The sequence below is a fragment of the Dryobates pubescens genome, chromosome 11 (assembly GCF_014839835.1).
Source record: "Dryobates pubescens isolate bDryPub1 chromosome 11, bDryPub1.pri, whole genome shotgun sequence".
NCBI classification, from domain to species: Eukaryota; Metazoa; Chordata; class Aves; order Piciformes; family Picidae; genus Dryobates; species Dryobates pubescens.
The window spans coordinates 7,914,839-7,935,521 of NC_071622.1; the positions used below are offsets into that span (position 1 = coordinate 7,914,839).

Sequence of the window (20,683 nt, forward strand, 5' to 3'; positions counted from 1 at the left end):
TTTTCTTCTTTTTTTTTTTTTTTTTTCCTTTCTTCTTTTTCAATCATTTTAACTCATTACGGTAGAGGGGAAGCGGCGGATACCTGTTACAAACCAGGATGCCTCTCTCTCTCCCCAGCCTTCCCTCTGCAGTCCCCCACCCTTGAGAACAGGGGATGGATTTACAATCAAAACAAACCAAAACCCCAACAGAAAATAACCCCCAAAACAAAGAACCAATGACTAGTTACATATGGTTTTACACATAGGTACACAGAACTCACAGCTGGTCCACAACACCTGCCAGAAAGCCTGGCTCCCACCTGGGACCTATTTCCAAGGAAGGGCTGGGGTGGGGTGACCTGCCCTCTCCCCCTTCCTGGCTGCCTCTCAAACCTATGCACTGCACCCTCTTTAAACCCATCTCTGAGCCCCAGCTGGGTGGCACTCACAGCCCAGCCAATCCCTCCATCCTCAGTTTTCCGCCCCTTGACATACCCAGACCCAAGTTCTGTGTCCTTGCTCTTCCCCTGGCTGAGTGCTGCTGGCTGGAGGGCTACCCAGCAGTGACACCCATTGCTGCAGCCCCTTCCCCTGCTTGCAGCCTCGCCTGGGAGGCAGGACCCTCACAGGGTGCTTTGACTCCCTCTGGACCCCAAAAGCTCTGCAGGGATGAGCTCCTGAGCAGAAGAGGTTGCAGCTCTCTGGTCTCAGGGGCCACCGCATTGCTATGAGCTTAGAGAACTGGAAAACTCTCAGGAACTGGCACGTTTTTGCCAAGATGCTTATAAAATACAGCTCACTCAATCTGGTTTGGTGGCCTTTTTTTGGGGAGCAGTGGGGTCCTTCTGAAATCACTTGGGAGATGCTGAGGAGAGCAGCTGTGCTCTGCAAAGCAGCACCAAGGCTCTGGGCAGAGAAGTGGTGATGGGGCTGTCATCCTCCAAGGCATCCATCCTGCCTCTCCAGTCCTTCACTCTCTGGAAATGCCCCATCAGCATTACGGTCCCAACTCCAAACCCCTCATCCACTGCCCTTTCCAGACTGTCTTAAAATGCCCCAGCTACCTCATGCTGCCAGGTCGGATCTGCTTGGCAAGACCCTCGTCTCCCCACAGGAGTGGGGAAGATGAGCTTCTCCATCTCCCTCTATTCTGGCATCTGGGAGATGGCATCCTGTGACTGCTTGGGGCAGGGCTGGGAGATGTCAGCACATGGGGCATATATGCACCTTGGGAAATGGATCAGTATCTGTTCTTGGGTCCTGAAAATAAAAGAAAAATCAACAAATAACCAGGCCAGATAGCAGCTTTGGTTAAGGCTGAGGATACAGGAGACAGGGACAAGCACGAGGGACTGCATGAAAGAAGCTGGGGGTGTGGGGAACCTCTGGCTCTAGCTGGAAGCATCTCTGCTCACTGCAGCCATTGGGCAAGCCCTAGGAGTGGCTGTGGGGACGAGACAGGGCTGGCTTGGCTCTCTGTCCCAGTACCAAAACCTCTTTTGCAAAACACAGGCTCCAGAACAGTGAGAGCTGGGGGGAAATGGTGTAAGGCAGGGCTTGGGCACCTTGTCTGGGCAGCATTAGGGCATGCTGCAGCCAGCACTGCGAGGGAGCTGGCTGAGCCGGTTTGGGCAAAGCCACCAGCAAGGCAATCCACCCCCTGGCATCTCTCCCTTTGCCCCCTGCTTCCCCGTGGGTACCGGCAGCAGGCACCGGGAGCAGCTCAGGCATCCTCAGCCAGCAAACGCTGCCCACAGGGGAGGACAGAAGGGCCAGGCAGGGGCTGGAGCCCTGGTGGAGGCAAGAGGGGATCAGCCAGACCCTTGAGCAGGCACTGCTGGCTGTGGAGAGGGCAGCACTCGGGCAGGCTGCCTCCCTCCAGCTCTGCTCGTTTTGGCCCTTCCTCAGCTGGGAAAGGCGAAGGGGGCCGAGCCAGATCCCCCGGCAGGGAGTTAAAAGCCGTGTCTTTCCGGGGATAATGATTCTATTATAAATAGCCCCATTAGCTACAACTAATGACAAAAATCCACCTCCTCTACTCCCCATAAGTCCTGTAAGTTATGGGCAACGCTACAGCCATTACTAAAAGCTGTTAACTTCATATCTGAATGAGGAAATATACACCACAGAACATTAAACCATTTATATTATATATATGTATATATATACTTTTTTCCCCCCCTTCTTTTTTTTTTAAACTAATGACTTTAATGCCAAAACTTTGCTGAACCAAGAAAAATATGGGTTTAATGTTCTCTGCTCATTTTCTTCTTTTTTTTTCTTTTTTTTTTTTCCTTTCTTTCTTCTTTTAAAAAACAAAACCAAACAAAAAACCACAACCCCCCCCCCAAAAAAAAACCCCAACAAAAAAAAACCACCCAACACAACAAAAAAAAAAAGGGAAACTTATTAGTATGCAATGTTTGAGTCTATCCCATTTATACACAACATTGTAAACATATATAATCTATATTACATGTGCTTCATTTCTGCCTGGGTGTGGGGGGTTTTTTTTTCTTTCTTTCTTTGTTGGTTTTTTTTTTTGTCCTTTCTTTTTTTTTTTTTTTTCCCCTTTTTCTCTTTAAACTTTTTTTTTTTTAAATCACTAGAACACCACCAAAAAAAAAAACAACCAACCCCCCCCCCCCCCCCCCCCAAAAAAAAACCCCACAACCCACCCCGAAACCGAATAAGAAGGAAACGAAACCAAACCGAAACCCCAGCCGAACAAAGAACACAAGTTACAGGTTATTTAACATCTCGCTGCCGAGGGTCCCTTCCCCAGTCTCCCTGGGGGGGGGCAGAGTGGTCAACAACACAGTCCAGAGGAGGGCTCGTGAGCCATCCACGATTCAAAGCCAGCTCCAGGGAAGGGGTGGAGGGGGAACACTGGTTGTAAAAAAGGGGGCGTCGCAAGGAAGGGTTTGGGTTTGCCCGCTGCAGATGCCGAAGGAGGTCTCAACATGCGGGACCTGGGAGGCGAGGCTCCCCCGCTGCTCCTGTATCCTCAAGTCCACGTCTGGAGTCTCTGGTTTGTTTTCTCTTTACATTTTAAAACGTCTGTTTGTGGTGGTTGTTGCTGTCGTTCTTCTCCCCCCTTGTTGTGATGAGCTGAGCCGAGTAGCTGCATCCTGCCCTCCCCCTGGGTCCTTCATAAGTAGATGCGCCGAAGGTCTCCGGGAGACGTGATGGTGTTACACTGGGGACAGAGCTTCTTGGCACCCTGCAATCAGCAGAGGAGACAAACAGTGTGAGACAGTGAAGGAGGACAACCTACATGATCCTGCCCCTGGCCTAGGATCTCGGAGAGAAGCACAGGAGCTGGGACAGCAAGGCCACCTCCCTTCCCCATCAGGCAGAGCAATGCCCTCCTCACAGCAGGCACAAGCTGTAAGGAGGAGCCCCAACGCCTTTCCTGTCTCCCCTGCAAGCCTCTTGTCTCACTCCACTCATCAGCCCGAGGCAGCTGGGCAGGCAGGAGCTATGCAAGATACTGAAACCCCGAGCCAAGATGTGTCACCAAACTCAGCAGCTTCAGGGAGAGGAATCTCTGCAGATGGACTGGCCTGAGTTCCCTGTCCAGCTGTGTTGTGACCACTGGCTGGCAGGCAGATCTGTTTCCTTCTGCCTTCCTGGCTCACCTGCAGTGCTCAAGTGAACCAGTTCAGGTCACTGAGGAAGCAGAAAACCAACACAGCTAGAATTAAGTGCAGCTTTCAGCTGGGGTGATTGAACTGATGCACAGTGGCGCTGGACCACTCCTTTCAGGGAAACATGCCAGGAGATTGCCTTGGCCATCCTGAAAAAGTCCCACCGCTGCTGGCATGAAGAAAACCTCTGTCCTGTCCCTTCCTAGCTCACACGTACACTGCAGAGATGAGTCTGTTCTGTCGAGGTGAGCTGCAACCAGCAAACTATGATGTGAGCCGGGGCGAGGTAATGGGTGGCCGACAGGAACACTACATGAAATAAAACAAGGGCTGATGTACCATCTGTCAGCGAGCCTGACAGCAAGAGGGTGTTAATAAGCCTCAGAATCGGGGTCAACCTAAGCCGGTCATCATTAGATTGGCAGATGTGACAGACAGCTGATGGGAAAAATGACAGAGAGATGGCTCTGCTGCGAGGCAGCCTCCTGCTACAGCCCCAGCAGCACAGGGAATCAGGATGCCCTGGCTTGCAACACTGAGTACAGCTCCAGCGCAGCCTCCCGCTGCACAGGACTAAGCCAGGCTCTGTCCCAGTACCCTGAGTTTCACACACTGCTGTCAGAGAGGCCTTTCCCCCAGCTCACCCAGTGCCCAGCCTGACAAGCAAGCTGACAGGGATGCAGTGTGCCATGTGAGAGCCTGGTGGCTTGCATGGGGCTTCCTGGCAGAACTGAAGGCCTTTGGTTCAGCAGTGCTGCTGCTCTCCCCTAGCAGAGCTCATTTTGGTACCTGCAGCGGTGCGGTAGCTTGCAGGCCAGGACTGTCACCTGCCACACTGCTGCAGTACTGCTGCCTGCATTTGGGTACATTACAGCAGAGGAGCTGGCACTGCTGCTCACAAAAGGCAAGTGTCCTCATCAAAGGTCCTCTCTGCGCTCTGACAACACGTGCAGGGACACGACAGGGGCTTTCTCACCTGGAAGCTCTTTACACAAAGAAGAATTTGGAGGAAAGAGCCCTAGGCACAGAAAATGTACATGGGTGCAAGTAATTCACAAGGAAGGACACAGCTCCAAAGAAGTGTGCTGCTCTGCAGTATTGAGTAGTACCAAAAAGCCACTGCAGACCAGCCTTGAACTAGCTCCCTCCCTGCTCCCAGTGCACATTATTCCTGGCAGAATGGACTTTGCATGCTTGCTGAGCATTGGACTTCTGAGCAGTTAGGCTTTCATTTGATGCCCTTTGCTGCTGGCAGCTGAGCTGCTGCACTGACACGTGGGAACCATGGGCACTTGTGTCTGAGATTTAAAACAGCCACACACAGAGTCCTGTTAAACCAGAGTTGAATGAAACTCAGGCACCCAAGACATCTTGGGAATCTCTCTTAGGATGAGTGACAGACTAACAGAGGGACAGGCCACTGGTGGGCTGGATGGTGCACCTAGCTCTGGTGCTGATGCCTGTCTGAGACTTTATCCCCTCTCTAACTGCTGTGCCTGTTTAAATTGTCAGCATTCTGGGGCTGGGACCATCTCACTGTGCCTGTGTAACACACTGGGCAGCATAGCACACTGATCTTCATGGAGTGGACTTGGCATGCTGGATTCTGGGAAGAGCAAGCACAAACCACACCTGGAAGGAAAGATTTAAAATCCTGATGAAATCAGAGACCCACTGCACTGGACTTTAATGGAGCCTGTTGACAGAACAGGTCCCTTCACTTGTCCTTAAGAACAGAGCTCTGGCTCTCCAGCCTCGGAAAAGGGCAAACTCTAACCCTCTATGTCCCAGTAAAAACCTTCTGCAGCTGCTACAACAGGTGGGAGAGAAAAATCTAACCATCTACCCCTTCTGACACCTTTTAAAGCCATTGTGGGCCAGGCTACATAGCAGCACTTCAAGGAGGGGCTCACTAATCTGGATGCTGCTGTGTCAGAACAACCTGTTTCAGCTGAGTCCCTGCTCAGGCCTGCATTACCATGCACTTCTCTGGACCTCAGAGGTGCCTGTTGCATCTGATTGTCTGGGAAATTAATTCACACTGTTGTCAAAGGGGCAGAAGTTGGCAGCTGCCCGTTCAAGCTTTCCTGTGTGCCCTGACAAGCAGAAGTGAACATGCATGGGGACTCTAAGGCATTCTAGATGTGACTACTGCACACATCTGTGTTCATGTTCTCTTTCTCAGGATGGGCACAGCTTACAAGCAAATGACAAAACAGCACCCAGTTGAGTACTTGGAGTTCCTAGCTCTGTACAATGCACCAAAGAGAGACACCTTCTGCAGAACTAGTCTTCTGACCCATTAAATGCCTTAGTCTGCCTTCAGTTTGGGGTGAAACACAAAGAAAAGTCCTTGCTGCCACCTAAACACATGCCCCTCCTATTCCTCAGTGTTCCTGTGCAATGCTGAAAAGCGCTCCAGCAGTCATTTTCCTTTGGCTCTGCTGATGTTGGAGATGCCTGGCTGTACATGGGTATGGAGGCACACTGAACCCTCTCGAGTTCTTTTTTCTAAAGCAAACCTCAGCTGCTGCCATCCACTGTCTCACATCCTGTGCCCTGTTCTGGGATTCGGAAGTAGACTGAGACAGCTGCAGGCAGATTGGTGTGACCCTTAGCAAGGGCAACCTCCCTGACAGACTTGATAGCTCAAGGTGGGAAGGACAGACTCCATGGAAAGCCACCCAGCCCAGGTCTCTGCAAAGGCTGTCAGGTGCACACTATTAAGCACAACTCCTCTGCACTCAGCCCACAGGATGGCAGAACAAGCCTGATTAAACTGCCTGCAGCTTTGCATCTCTCTTCTGTGGCGAATCAAGGTCAGTTATGCAATTCCTTCAAACCACAAGGAAAGGGAAGATGTGTGGATTTACCCTGCCCCACCATGGGATCTCTGTCCCAGAGATCTGCTTTCTGTACCACCTGCTGACAGCTTTAGAAGCATCTGCTCTCCCCACTTCAGGCTAAGCGCTGCAACATGGACAGCCAGGGCCCAGTTTTCATGTAGCTTGACCCATTTCCTGCAACAGCTACATAACCATGGACTGATTTAATGCAGTGGTGGACATTGCATCACCTTCATGTGGGAAGGGCAGCTGATCTGAAGCTTGGGTGCACTGGAGGGAACAGCAGCATCCTAGACACCTTCATCAGGTTGGCCTGAGTGCTGCACAGGGTGACTGCACGTCACATACCAGGCCCAGGTCTCTGGGTCTCCCTAGCACTTATGCTCAGTATTAAAACAGTTCAAGCAAAAATAATGACTTTGGACCCTTGGGGCAGCCTTTTTCTTTTTTTATTGAATACAACTGTCATCCTCTGCACACATCAGCATGTGTGTTAAATTTACAACTAATTCCTGATTTTTTTTTCCCCCTTCTTTTTAGATTGAAATTGCTCAGAACCTTGTTCCTTGCATCTGACTTTTCGGAGTAGGTGTGCAACATTTACTGGCGCTAGCGTGCATGCTCTCCTCTCTTGTAGGGAGGCACATGAGCTTGTACACACACACATGCTGGCAGAGGCACAATGAGAAAGCTTTTGCTCTCCCACTGCTCACCTGCCAGCTGGGGTTACTAAACTTTTCCCTTGAAATAAAAATGCTGTGGAATAATAAGTCCCACCTGTCGGCCATTTCTTTCTTGCTGTTTTTTTTCCAGGTCCTTCTGCTCCTTTCATCATAGCTTCATGGAAAAGCCTTGATCTGTTATAGCTGTGTGTGCTAGAGTAAAGGCCACCTCAGCTTTTCCATTATAAACCCCAGTTTTGAGGGGTTTATAAAACTCTGCTGCACGAAGTTTGCTCCAGGGCTGTTACAAAGCAAAAGAAAAGGGGCTGGAACCAGGATGGAGTTTATTTTTTCTCCTCCTTTCTTAATTAAAATTTGGCAAGTGATTGATCCACAATACAGGCTAATCACTTGGGGTAGTAGTTTGAAAAATACATTAACGAGAGCTGAGATGTTGAGAAGTCATTAGGGCTCACATGGTGCCAGGAAGGATTGGAGTTTTTGTCTTAAAGTTGCCTCTTAAAAAAAAAAAATGGCATGACGCCTGCTATAAATTGGCTAAAGCAAGAAAACTCAAAAGGAAGGATTTAGGCACTTCCTGCTGTCCTGTGGGTCTAAAAATGGGCAATTTCCAAGCAGAACATGCTAGCAGGCACAGGGAATAGAGACAGACACACACACAGAGAGCAACTTTGCCTACGCAGTGTCTCTGTCAAATCTGGGCTCAAAGCTTGCCTATTTTATGGGAAGGAAAACCAAAGTCCAGAGACTGCAGGAGGGACCCAAACGGAGAGCCAGCTTCTGACAGGAGAGGAATTGAACTCCAAGATCCAATTCTCATTGAAGGTTGACAGCCCCTTCTCCCACCCATGCCTCTACACAAAGTGGCAGCTTCTCTGTAAACGCTAATTCCTAGAGAAGCAGCCATTTCCTCACCGCTGCTGTGGGGTAGCGGAGCTAAAGCGATCAGGAGAGCCTCCCCAAAGGCTGGAGCTCATCCCCATGGGTTGTTAGAAGCCATAACTTCAATATATTAATACATAACTGCACAACCTCATGGCAGGTAGGGACACCATGAAGGATCAACTGCAGCATCCTCCATGCAACTGTTGGCTCAGGAGGTCCCCACACTGCTGGAAGCACTAAGGAATTGCTTGGAAGGATCCTGCTGTATCTTCACTGTTCCTTACAAAAATACTTCAGCCCCCGAGGGACACCTGGTATTATAGCTCAGAGAAAGCAACAAGGATGAGAATGTAGTAGTGTAATCTACCAAAGAGGTAAATGTGTCAGCTGCAGAGCATACCTATCTATTGATGGATCCCCCTGGAAGCATGTTCTGTGATGAAGAAAGCTTTTTAGAAGCACTTTTTTCCCTCCTGCAGTTGTTTGCAAATAAGCCCAAGACAGGCAAGCAGAAGCCTAAGGTCAGCAAATGCATGCAGGAAATGCTGGATCTGGCTGTACAGGTGATGGGCAAAGCTCAGCAAACTACACCTACTTGAGTAAACCTGATCTTTCAGCCCCTGCATCCACCAACAGCTCCATCACTGGCACACAGCAGCCTGACTTGGGTTTTAACTCCATTTACTTCATAAGGAAGGATATGAGGCTTTGGAAGATCAAAGAACTACAGCTCAGAGGCATGTCAAGAACTCACCACTGCATTTCCCCAGCAAGATCACCTTAATTACTACTGATGGACATGCATCAAGCCTGTTCCTCCAAACCTCCAAGGATGGAGGCTCCAAATCTCCCCAGCAAAACACTTCAGCCGGTTGCCAGTGTTGATTATCAGAGCACTCTTCTCAGGAGAAGAAAAATATGAATCTCACCCACTAGCAGCTGTAGGGTCCCCTTCAATTAATGAGGAAGGATAGAAAAGGGGCAGACAAACCTCATGCCAAGGGAGATTCATCCCTCATCACCTAGTGAGACTCAGGGATGCAAGTCCAACAACCAGCTGACAACAGACACCCACCATGAGGATGATGGACGTTGAGGGGAATGAACCCCACCTACCTCCTGCTGCTCAGACTAAGCTTCCCTCCTGCAATGCAACACCATTTCCACTCCTGTCTGAAGAACCTGCATCCCTGTGTCTTCAGGGATTTTCAAAGGGACTGCAAGGAAGTCACTCTAGGCTTGTGCCCCAGTTTCTGTGTGAAGTGCAGGTATCACCTAGCTCCCTGCATGCAGGATGGATGACTGAAAAATGTCACTGTGTTGGGTGCCTCAGACAACCAGCAAGTAGGGAGCAGCAAGCAAATCATAGAATCATAGGATTGTTAGGGTTGGAAGGGACCTCAAGGATCATCTAGTTCCAACTGCCCAGCCATGGGCAGGGACACTTCACACTAGATCAGGTTGCTCAGAGCCACATCCAATCTAGCCTTAAAAACCTCCAGGGATGAGGCTTCCACCACCTCCCTGGGCAACCTGTGCCAGTGTCTCACCACCCTCACAGGGAAGAACTTCTTCCTAATATCCAAAATTGGTGTGGTCTAACACAGCAATACAAAACTAGTAGACAAAGCCAGAAGACCAAACAGCTAATATGATTTCCTGGGAACCCAGGCACAATCACATGGCACCAAGCAACATATTCTTGTACCTCTCTCCCATGTCCATTCCTATTGTGCCTACACAACCACAGAGCTGCTCACCACATAGAGTACACATTTAGCCTGTGGCCTCTGAACCACAGCCCTCAGGCAGACTGATTCTGTTCACAGAGCAAACGGAAAGAGAGAAACCTGCTCAACTCATCACATCCTGATGGTGGGTGAAGGGACAGTTTCTCTCTTTCTTCACAGTCACCCTGAGGAGGATCATCTCAGCAAGCAGCTTCTATTGGCACTGAGGCACTGACTAACTCAGCAAGCACCATGATCTCGATTCTCTTTCTAATTTGGAATTTGACATCAGGATCCAGAAGTCCAAATATTTTATTTTCAGGAAGGCTAAGTGCTTGAAAGAGCCAACCCTCATCAGTGCCCAAGACACCACCACAGTCACAGGACACTAGAGATGCTCAGATCGCCGCAGCATCATATCCCAGCAAATGTGGAAACCTTAAACCTATTAAAAACCACTTCACCTCCTCTGGCCTGTAGACAGATGTGAGCATCAAATTTCACCCTGTCTTCAATACCCTGCAGAGGTTCAGAAGTGCTCCCAGGCACTCTGAGCCTTCATTCCAGGGTCTTGTTCAATACGTGGTCCTCCCTCCCTCTCTGTCAGGCGCACTCACGCTCTAATTTAATATTAGATCTTGGCTGGGCACACAAACCACAGGCACACAGGAGAAAGGGGACTTTTCACCAGCAGGGATGGCAGATCTCCAGAATGTTCAAAAGGGGCCGGAAGCCTGACACAGCCCCCTTGCCCCAGCTCCTATTAACTCCAACAAATTGTTTATTGCACAACAGAAGAAAAATGCTGCCCCTTTCCCCCAGCCAAGTCTTTCCATGTGTGCTGCACGCGCAGGCTCCCTGCTCCTGGCCCCGCTGGGAAGCCAGCTTTATATCCAGGGAAAGGTAACAGCAGCCATTATTACACACACTATCCCACAGCTCCTTGCTTGTTAAAAAAAACAAGAGTCTCTTTTGTGCCCGAAATAAAAGGAGATACCTTAATTAGAACAATGCAGGTTGGTGAGCATTAAACACTGAGCCCAGCTGCTGTATGCCATTAAATTCATAAAAAAGGAGGGGGGAAGGAGGGCAGTCTTAACGAGATTACACACATTGACTTTGATCAAGACACAAAAGCACCAAGGCGTTCCAGGGTTTTTATTGCTGTCTTCGGGCTACATTTTAATGGTTACATTAGAAACATGCGAACGCAGGCTGGGAGATTTTTTTGAGACGGGAGAGGGAGTGCAAGCATGCCTTGAGAAAAGGCCTGCTTTAATAAATTGGGGGCTGAAGGGAGAGGCTAGGACTGGGGAACACATGAGTAGCCACTTATTAATTGCTTCCCCTATGCAAGTGCCAAGTCCTAACGCGATGCTTTGCTGGACTATTCCCATCTTGCCTGCACAGCCGGCAGAAGAGCTGTGCCCAGACAGCACACAGCCAGCTCCATCCCCACCTTCCTCACCGATGATAAGGAAGAGGGGAGATGGCTCCGCCTCTGCAAGGGTAAATGCTAACCCCTGAGCATTGAAGGTGGAGGCTTCCCCATTCTCATGAGCAACACTGACTGCTGTACATGAAACAAAGAGGCCTGACTGAAGTTGAACTAAGTTGCTGCTGAGCCTAGAACAGCCTGAAATCGGTGCCACAGATTTAGAAGATGACTTGAGGCTGCTGAGAAAAGGCAAGGACAAAGACTTCAGAGCAAAGGAAGTTAAAAAGAAATTAGTGTTTCATCCTCTGCTTGCAGCCCCTCTGAAGAACAAGATTACTCTTTGCTTAGCAAAGGCGGCAGAGCACACATTCATCCAAACACCTCACAGCTACGTAGCCACATATGTGTCTTTTATAACATGCTGCTGAAATGTTTACCAAAGCTTGTATAATCTAAATAGTGACAGAGTGTAGCTAAAGACCTATAAAATACAGCCCAGGGGACAGCCAAGTTATTGAGTTGCTATTAGTACTCAAGCCCACAGGCACTTCACCATCCTGGTAACTTTTCTTGGACAAGACTTTTAAAAGGCAGGATTTAAAGGAGCATGATCAGCTCTATCATAATTCCAAACACACAACATGTTCTATAAAGCAGATTCTGTAATGTCTCACAGGAACAGTTTTTAGGAGTGGTATTCCCTTATATTTTTTGCAACCCAGCACGGTATCATCTTGCTAACAGCAGAACTAGAAAGCACAGCCCAAGAGTTTCCACTCCCCAACCTGAGCTAAATGAAAGCTTGAAAATCAGCTGCATGGGGGGCATTAAAAGCTAATTATAAACTCCACAGTTTCAACACAGCAAAAGAAAACACTTTATTTAATAACACCCTAAATTTTAACCTGATGTCATTTAATACCTGTATAAATGACTCCTGCACTGGGTGACCAATTCAGTGTCTGAGGTAGTCCCCAGTCTTCCGAACAGAATGGCATATGCCTGAAAACTACACAGTGCTATTTCAAATACCCAGAAAATTACAGATTCATATTCATAAAAGCTCCTTTCCATATCCTCTATCCTGAAGATGATTCCCTTTGCTTCAGGGGACTATCAGGTTTCTCAGAAGCTACTAATTCCACAAAATCTCAGTGGGTTTGACCTCCATTCTCACAGCTTTACCTCTCTGCATGGATGCCCCACAAGAAATTACTGTAAGGCAAGGTTGTCCCTTACCGTCCCCAAGGCAGCAGGGAAGAAAGCGAGGGGCAGGACTGCACTTTAGTCTTGGTGACTCATATGAAACTCACTCAGGTCAAAGCTACAGTGGAGTGTTAAGCAGCAAGGCTTGGGAAGTCTGCATGCACAGCACTCAGATTGTTTGAAATAAAGCAAAAAGCAGCTTTTCTTGTAGTTATTTAAAATAAAGTATCCCCTAAGAGAAGAAAAAGCCTACAAGTCAACAAGAAACTAGCCAAGAGCCTCACCAGAGTCCGCAGCCAGCATTCTTCACAGTGCACATGCCAGCACTGAATGGAAGTCAGGGGCATTGTGTAGGAGTCCTGAGGAGAAGCAGCAAACAGGTTATTTCCACAGCAGGGATTTATTGATTCTTCGCTTCCAACCCCATAACAAAACCTTTCTTTGTGGGTAACATCGCCTTGCATTTTGTGTTAAAGAAATCTCTTCTGTACTATCTAAGTTTGTATTTTTGTAATGTTTGTGTAGCAGAGGCAGAAAGCCTCCCATAGTCCATTTTCCTGGCTTTCCAGAACTCCTGTTGGAAGCCCATAATCCACTCAAGCGGTGACCTGGCTCAGCACAGTTATCGCAAGAGCATCTGAAGTTGCTGTGGCCACCTGCTATTATTCTCATCAGAAAGGTCACCAGATCATACAAAACCCAGAGTCGGGGTAAGATTAACCCTTATCACAACTCTTAGCTCTGCAGGAACAGCTTAACTACATCTCAAGAATGCTGCTGCTATTCCAGCAGACATACCTCCTCCTGAGCATTTTCTATCACTGCTAATAAACCTCTGGAAATCAGCAGCACGTTGTTATCCCTTCTGTAGGATGAGAGATGGGGACTGCCCTCCCATACCTACCAGCTGTGAGCTAGGAGAGAGAGCGAGCGTCATGCATTAAGCTGAAGTTGGAGAGGGAGCCCTCAAGTAAGCAGAATTTTCTCCTGCTATCAGCAGAATAAAAACTTAACAGGAGATGCAGAGCTTTGCAGGCTCAGACCATCAGAGGGAGCTGCTGCCCTTCTTTAAGAAGGCCACAGCATCAGGACAGAGCAAGGAGGACATGGACAACTTTTAATGCTCAGGCAACATTCCTGTTCACAGATCACAGATTCTGCTCTCTCCTATGTATGTGAATCTGCACAGGATGCTGGTAGCTGGGAGCCTTCTAGAGGAAAGCTGAAAGCCTTCCGAAGTTTGGGCTTTTTTGCCCATGATACAGGTGGACAGCTACAAAAACCTGTGGAACCACAGCGCGCACAGAAAAAAAGATGCTAAGGGCGTCTTCATTTAGAAGGCTAATTGGTGTACAGGGACAAAGATGAGTTCCCCCACTTCACCTGGTAAAGGAGAAAAGATAACCAAGACATTTCTGATTCATCACCACAAGTGGAGTGATACTCACCATGCAAATGAGACATTTATAGCGGTCCCCACGGGAAAGCTGCCTTTCTAACTCACGGACACGAGCCTTTAACGCTTCAAATGTTGTCACTGCAGAGTCTTCTGTAATTCTGCAAAAGATGATGGAGAGTGAGCACCACTGAGCACACAAGATTATTAAGAGTCTGGGGGAAAAAAAATGCATCCCACAACAGGTACTGCACATGAGATAGCAACATTTGAACTAATACATCCAGCTTGGGGTGAAGGAGAATTCCTGAAAAGGCCAGTGTGAATTCTTTGATGTGTCCTACTAAACGCTTCCAAACGTATCCTGACACAACACAACAGGGCTTGGGTTGCCAGATTCACACAGAGCAAGTTTACACAACTTGGCACTTTGGACAAGGTTCTGTATGTTGCTTTAAAGCTAGTGAGAAAACTTTCTGTGGGCAATAGAAGCTGCTCTTTCCCTTACAGAATAGGGCTCTTTGCTTGCCATCAACCTTGTGAAACACACCACCAGATCAACACAGTGCTTTTGTATTAAGGAAATACCTGGCTTTTTGAATTCTCATACTGAAAAAAGGAGACACCAAAAGCAATGGATGCTGTGCCAAGAGGGTGGCTATAAAAGTGGCTTTACAATCTCTGCTTTCCCATTTCCTAGGGTCATTTTTGATGGGCAGCATTATCTCTTTTGTCACAGAGGCGCTGTGCTGAGGGTAGGTAAGTGGTTCTGCAAGGTTTCATGGTTCTGCAAGGCTGGTGAAAAGAGCAACTTGCCAGCCTAAAAGCAAGGGCAGACAGCAATGCTTACAAAATGAGATGCAGGAGCATTACAGACAAGGCTGTGTCACTCCAGCATGCTACAAAATCTGGGGTTTTTTTGCACACTGCAGACATTTGGAGGGGCCCTCAAGCATTCCCCAGGAAAGGTTCAGAGTATTGCATTGAGATTAAGTCTTTCACTTCTGTGAAAAAACAAAGCAAGCCAGTAATTCTTACATGTCAGTGAATTTCAGACCTGTCTGAGCAGACTCCAGCTCAGAAGAACCATAAGAGCACCTCGCCACCAGAAGCCGTATCAATCACAAACAACATAACCCACAGTTGTACCTACATGTTCTACCTTTTCAGAGGATAATTCATCAACAGGTGGCTAAAAGATGGATTTAGTGGAATTACCACAACCAATAATGTGAGCTGCAATCTCAGCACTCCCACTGCATGCACAAGCTTGCTCCTTTGTTCATTAGTCACTTGTCACTGGCACACAGGGAGGGACCTGAGGTACCTCCCATGAGGTGATTCTGATGGCTTTTCTCAGGGCTCTGGAAACAGAGCTAGTCAAAAAGATCCCGAGTGATTTTTCTAATCATAACAGTTCAGAAGAAACTGGAGCTGCAGGAGTCCATATGGCTAAGTATCAGTGTTGTAAAGCTTCCCCAGCTTCACTCTTACCTTTGTACAGATCAGACACCCTTTGCAAGAGCTAACCCAGGAGAGACCTTCATCAGAAAGAGATTCATTGCAAATTACAGTTGCTACAAAATGGTAACAATTTTAAGACTGCAAAAAAGGCAAAGAAATACACATGTCCCACGTCAGCCTAGTGGGTGAGGACTGCCTGGGGACAAGGACACTGCAGATTCCAGTCTTAGTATGAATAGTCAGTCTCTGGAGCAAAATGAAAGAACTTCAATAAGACACAGTGCTCCCCACTGTGAAATACCTAGCTTGTTCCTACTCAATGGTAGAAATTATTATTGTATCCCAGCTTGGGATCTCACCTTCAAGGAAGAGATCTTGATGTTCTCAAAGAAAGTCTAGAAAGGTGTTAGTTTTGCCCAAGGAAGAAAGAGAATTATTTATTTATAGCTCAAAGAGAATTGTTGGATGAAAAAATTGTTTCCCTTCCAGCCTGGCCCATCAACAAGCTGATGTTGGATGAAAGCTGCAGTTCCAGTTTGACTTTCTAGAATCACTGGAGGTGTTCAGGAGGAGACTTGATAGGGTGCTTGGTTGCATGGTTTAGTTGATTAGGTGGTGTTGGATGATAGGTTGGACACAATGATCTTAAAGGTCTCTTCCAACCTGGTCTATTCTATTCTATTTTCTCTTCTCTTCTATTTTCTCTTCTATTTTCTCTTCTATTTTCTCTTCTATTTTCTCTTCTATTTTCTCTTCTATTTTCTCTTCTATTTTCTCTTCTCTTCTCTTCTCTTCTCTTCTCTTCTCTTCTCTTCTCTTCTCTTCTCTTCTCTTCTCTTCTCTTCCCTTCTCTTCCCTTCTCTTCCCTTCCCTTCCCTTCCCTTCCCTTCTCTTCTCTTCTCCTTCCTGCATGCATAAAGGCACTGGAAGTGTAAAGGCAGTGAGTGTGGCTCCTACCTAAAGTGGGTGGCAAGCAGAATCTCAGCTCTCGCATCCCTATTCAGAGGAGGGCAGGCTACTCAGCAAGGAAAGGGAAAAGTTGATTCCTTGAGCAGATCAAAGCAGAGGTCAATTCATCCCCAGTCCCAGCCCAATAACAGTCAAGGCATGAAAAGGGAAAATTTGCCACTGCAAGAACTAGAGGAGATAGAAAATGGTTTGTTTATAGAAGTCCAAATGGCTGACCCCCATCGGCCAATTTCGGAAAGTCTCTGAGATAATCGCACCTGTCCAGTAATAAACGAATGAATCAGAAAAGGAGGCTGAATGGAGGTATAAGCAATAATGCTCAGAGGCTGCCTGATACAATGGGCAATCAATAGGAGGGCTGTAGATCAGGGTGCTAGTTAGCTGGAAAATTACCGCATCGCTGCGTGCGTCACGCTGTAGGGATCCTGGACAATCAATGTGGGAGGTATTGATTTAGTTATTATCACTTCATACGCTCCAGACATTGTTAAATATACATTTATTAACAAGACTGGGGTGCATTGGTACGAGAGGGAGCTTTAGCCACAGCAATATCTCCCAATGCTGATCAAAGCTCAGCTGTGACAGACATTAAACTCCCCGTTCTCTCTGCCAAGTGTGCTCTCAGGACGGCTCCTGACGCACAGCCCGGTGCCGAAGGGGCAGCGCCTGTCTCACAGCAGAGAGGTTTTGGCCACGATCAAGCATTTTGCTCTTGAGATTTCAGGAAAGCCTGCGGAGCAGCAGCAACCAGGGACGTGGTGGCCAAGGGTCAACTCAAAGTGAGCGATAATTGCAAGGTTGCTTCCAAAAAGCCAGAGGAAATGAGGTCAAGGGAAATAGGGAGAACATTAGTAAATAAAGGAAGCTGGAACTACCTCCAGGGATGGAATAAAGACAAGAGTCACTTCCCATGTGTCTGACTCCCGTGGTGGCCAGCACACTTGGGACACATGCCATTCCATTTAGTGACATTTTACCGTCAACCTGCTGCTTGTATCCTAAAGATAAGCATCGCTTAGGAGCGACTCTTCCTGCAGCAGCAATCTTGGGAACTCCCTCAGGCTTCCCTCTTGCGTGCACACCCTGCGTGTGCTTGCCCAGACACACTGGGAGCCGCTTAGGCAGTAGGCAGTTCAGGGTAACGCTGAGGTGGAGCAAGGGTCAGAAAGCCAAACTTCAGGGACAGGGCAAGGCTGTGTACAAGGTACCTTGCCAAGGGAGGCAGAGGGAATTACAGGGATGAAGGAAGTGGCTTCCACAGCCCTGCTTTGCCTAGACCTCATGCTGGATGTAGGAGGACTCTTTCAACAATTTTGTGTTTGGATAATGTCATTTATAAGCCTCTAGAGAGATCTGCTGAGCACAACTGCTGCCCAAAGCAACGTCTTGAGCCCCAGTGCTGGTGCTTCTCCAGCCACGTAGGCACAAGTGGCTTCACTAATACCTGAACCAGATATATCAAGAAGGCACATCCATGCTTTGCTCACTGTGGACCTAGATCACCACAAACAGGGAACTCTGAGTGAAAGCAAAAACATGAAGGGAGAGCTCCCTGTGGAGGAAGCCCAGTCTTGCACTTCTCTCCAGACTTTGTGGTTAGCTCTACAACAACTTAGCAGTCACAATTGAGGATGCTGGGTATCAGGAAGCAAATCTATGAGACTGGGCAGGCAGTGGGGAATTGCTTTTAGCCTTTATGCCTACTGCGTGTCTTTCTATCGTCCATAGCATTTTTCCCTGTGCACTGAAAATAAGAACAAACTCTCTTCCTCTGAGAAAAACCTTCCTCTGATCAAGTAAAAGACCAGAAAAAGGGCACGAAAGTGCCGTGGAATAGGTAAAAGGACCTCTCTGTAGCTTTGTTTTCAGTTGTTACTCAGCAATCACCTCTTGGGAAACCTCCCCAGGGAATTGGCTGCCCCCCTCTTTGCAAAAAAACTTTAACCCAAACACTGGTTATTTGTCAAACATTAGCATGCATGTGATCTTTGTTTCTCCAAATTAAATCAAGCAATTCCTACCCACTGTCCCAGTGGGCAATCACAAGCAATTCCGTTAATTAAATTATCTCTGATTCTGCAGCTCTGGAATCTCTCAATTGACTAAGTCTGTGCTTTATCATCAACAAAATGCTGGACCAAAAAGGAAACAAAAAAATATTATGTCAAAGCAATTGGCTTCAGTTAACCCTTCCCAGCTGGATATTAAGAGTTGTTCAAGGAACTGTTGGACTGGAATGAGAGCGTGAGAGACATACTAGAGATAGCAGCAGCAGCTGTTCACTTGTTTCCATTGTATAGAAAAACAACCCAAACACCATACTACCACTGCTTCCAGTACCCTGCTTATTGGAGAGCAACAGAAAGATGCAAACTGTTAGCTGCTGAAGAAGCAGAAAAACACCCCAAAGATCAGTAAGCCCCAGTGAATATTCCATCCCGCCGTACCCAGATCTCACCTGATGTACCCTGCTGCTGAGCAGTCTCCATAAAACATTCCCATTTGGTTTATTTCATCTGGATATAAATTTTCCTTCCTTCATAAATGGCCACACTGTACACAGCATTCCATAAATTTTTACAATTTCACTGTTTGTATGTACCTTGTAAAGAACGCTTAGCACTGATTAAATGCAACACCAATAAAATTTCATGGGCTGCTTTTGACACTTGATATTCTGACCTTCTTCTCTCTCCCACATACATTCATTTTTGTTTTCATATGCCTGTAAACACAGAGTGGTGGGGGGGCAAAGGTACAGTACCACTGACAAGCCTGAGAGTGATGTCTTTATTTTTAAACAAAGCCTTTATCTTCCCACGTCAGAGGTGGAGAACCTGATCCCAGCAGAACATACATGCCGTTCTCCGGCGCTGAGGGCAGAGGTCAGGTCACCAGCAGCTTACATATCATAAATATTAGAAGCAGAGTAGTCGATGCTTTGAAGGCAGAGACAAGCTAAAGAAAGATTCCAGGAGCAGAGAAATTGCTCCTGGCCATAGCCTAAATGGCCATGGATGACAATTCTCATAAGCAGAGCCACGCTACAGAAGAGAGAGCCTGCTGCAGTCCTTGCTTTGTGGGGCACAAATCTGTAAGACTTGATGAAGTAATCCAAAAAAATGACCCCAACATCTGTGCACAATCATTTGATTGCAAGCCTTCTCTCATAGCCAATTTATGTTTGGGTGAGAGGGCAACTTTTTCAGAGAAGGGACCGTGTTTTATTATCCTGTAAGGTGCTGCACATAGCTGCTGTGACGCTGGTAGCAGTGTGGAACGGCAGAGCACAACGATGCTGCCCAGGCTCTCACTCCTATGTTGTCTTCAACACAACTCCCTTGCTATCAGAGTTTCAAACGCTTACTGAAAACAACCCTAAGCTTCCCAGGATAAGAAGTGCTTCTGTTTTCAGCCTGGTGAAAGAATCTGCCTCCTCTTTCAATTTCGCAAGCATTGCCTGCAGCAAACGCTGCTAACGACACGGGGAGTTTATTTTGGTAGATGTGGGTGAGCAGTACTGAAGTCAGTAGGAGATACACAGACACAAAAGCCTTCTGCACTCACTGAGTGCCAGAACATAGCATAGTTTGTTGCTAACAAGTAAAACACTTAAACTGATAAGTAAGTTTTTAAAAAGAAAAGTCACAGGTGGCTTTAAAGGAAACAGACTCAGCTCCAGCATTTTCAGTATGTTAAGTCTCTGAAAGAAACCTAGCTTTAGGCATTGGTGGCAGATTGACTGTGAATCACCCCTGAACACGCAGGCTACCAGACTGGCACAGTGCACTGCAATTTTATTTCACTAGATGAGCTGGCTACAGCAGAAGGGACCAGAGCCCCAGCAGCAGCAAACTGCCCAGCAAAGCTCTTCGCAGTAGGGTTGTGTCAAACCACACCGAGCGAAGTATAGACCCTTGGTTTGTGAGGGTGTCAGTGCTAAAAGGAAATCTGTCAAGGCATCAGCGCTTCAGGAGCTGGCTTCTCCTTTATTTAGCTAAAAACCTCATTTATTTTATTTGTTTTTCAGACTAACCTTCTTTAAAAAAGGCTGACTTACAATCCTGTAAAACATTGTCACAGGTATTGAGGAAATTGGCAAGGATGCCAATTTATTGTCCTCTAGGAAAAAAAAACCCCAACCCCTCTTTCCTTGATTAATGTATGTTTTTGTGTTGTGAGATATTAAAGAATGTTGCTTCACCTGTAATTATAGAGAATAGTTTATTTTGGCAAAGTGCCCTGGCTTCTGGTTGCCAAGTTATGAATAATGCAATGTTCCCCATTCTAATTTCCGTGTTCTAAGTTGTGAATTTGGAGCAGGGTGCATGCAAGGGCACACACACACAACGCCGAGGCTCTCTCAAGTCACAAGCGCCTCTATTTTATACTTGCTTGCACAACTTGTTAATACCAGCAGCTGCTTGCCAA

The 20,683-nt window shown here is 47.3% G+C and overlaps 1 protein-coding gene across 3 annotated transcripts in view; it reads right to left on the reverse strand.

Annotated features, from left to right (window-relative positions):
* Positions 1–2,901: 2,901 nt before the first annotated feature.
* The window catches only part of RNF220 (ring finger protein 220), a 231,760-nt gene continuing 213,978 nt past the window's right edge, over positions 2,902–20,683 (reverse strand). For all 3 annotated transcript variants that reach the window (XM_054165291.1, XM_054165290.1, XM_054165292.1), the window contains 3 exons: positions 13,869–13,977; positions 12,705–12,779; positions 2,902–3,205 (listed from right to left, as the gene is read on the reverse strand). In XM_054165291.1, coding sequence (XP_054021266.1) covers positions 3,134–3,205; positions 12,705–12,779; positions 13,869–13,977 — 256 coding nt within the window. In that variant the 3' untranslated portion in view covers positions 2,902–3,133. The remainder of the gene's footprint in view (positions 3,206–12,704; positions 12,780–13,868; positions 13,978–20,683) is intronic.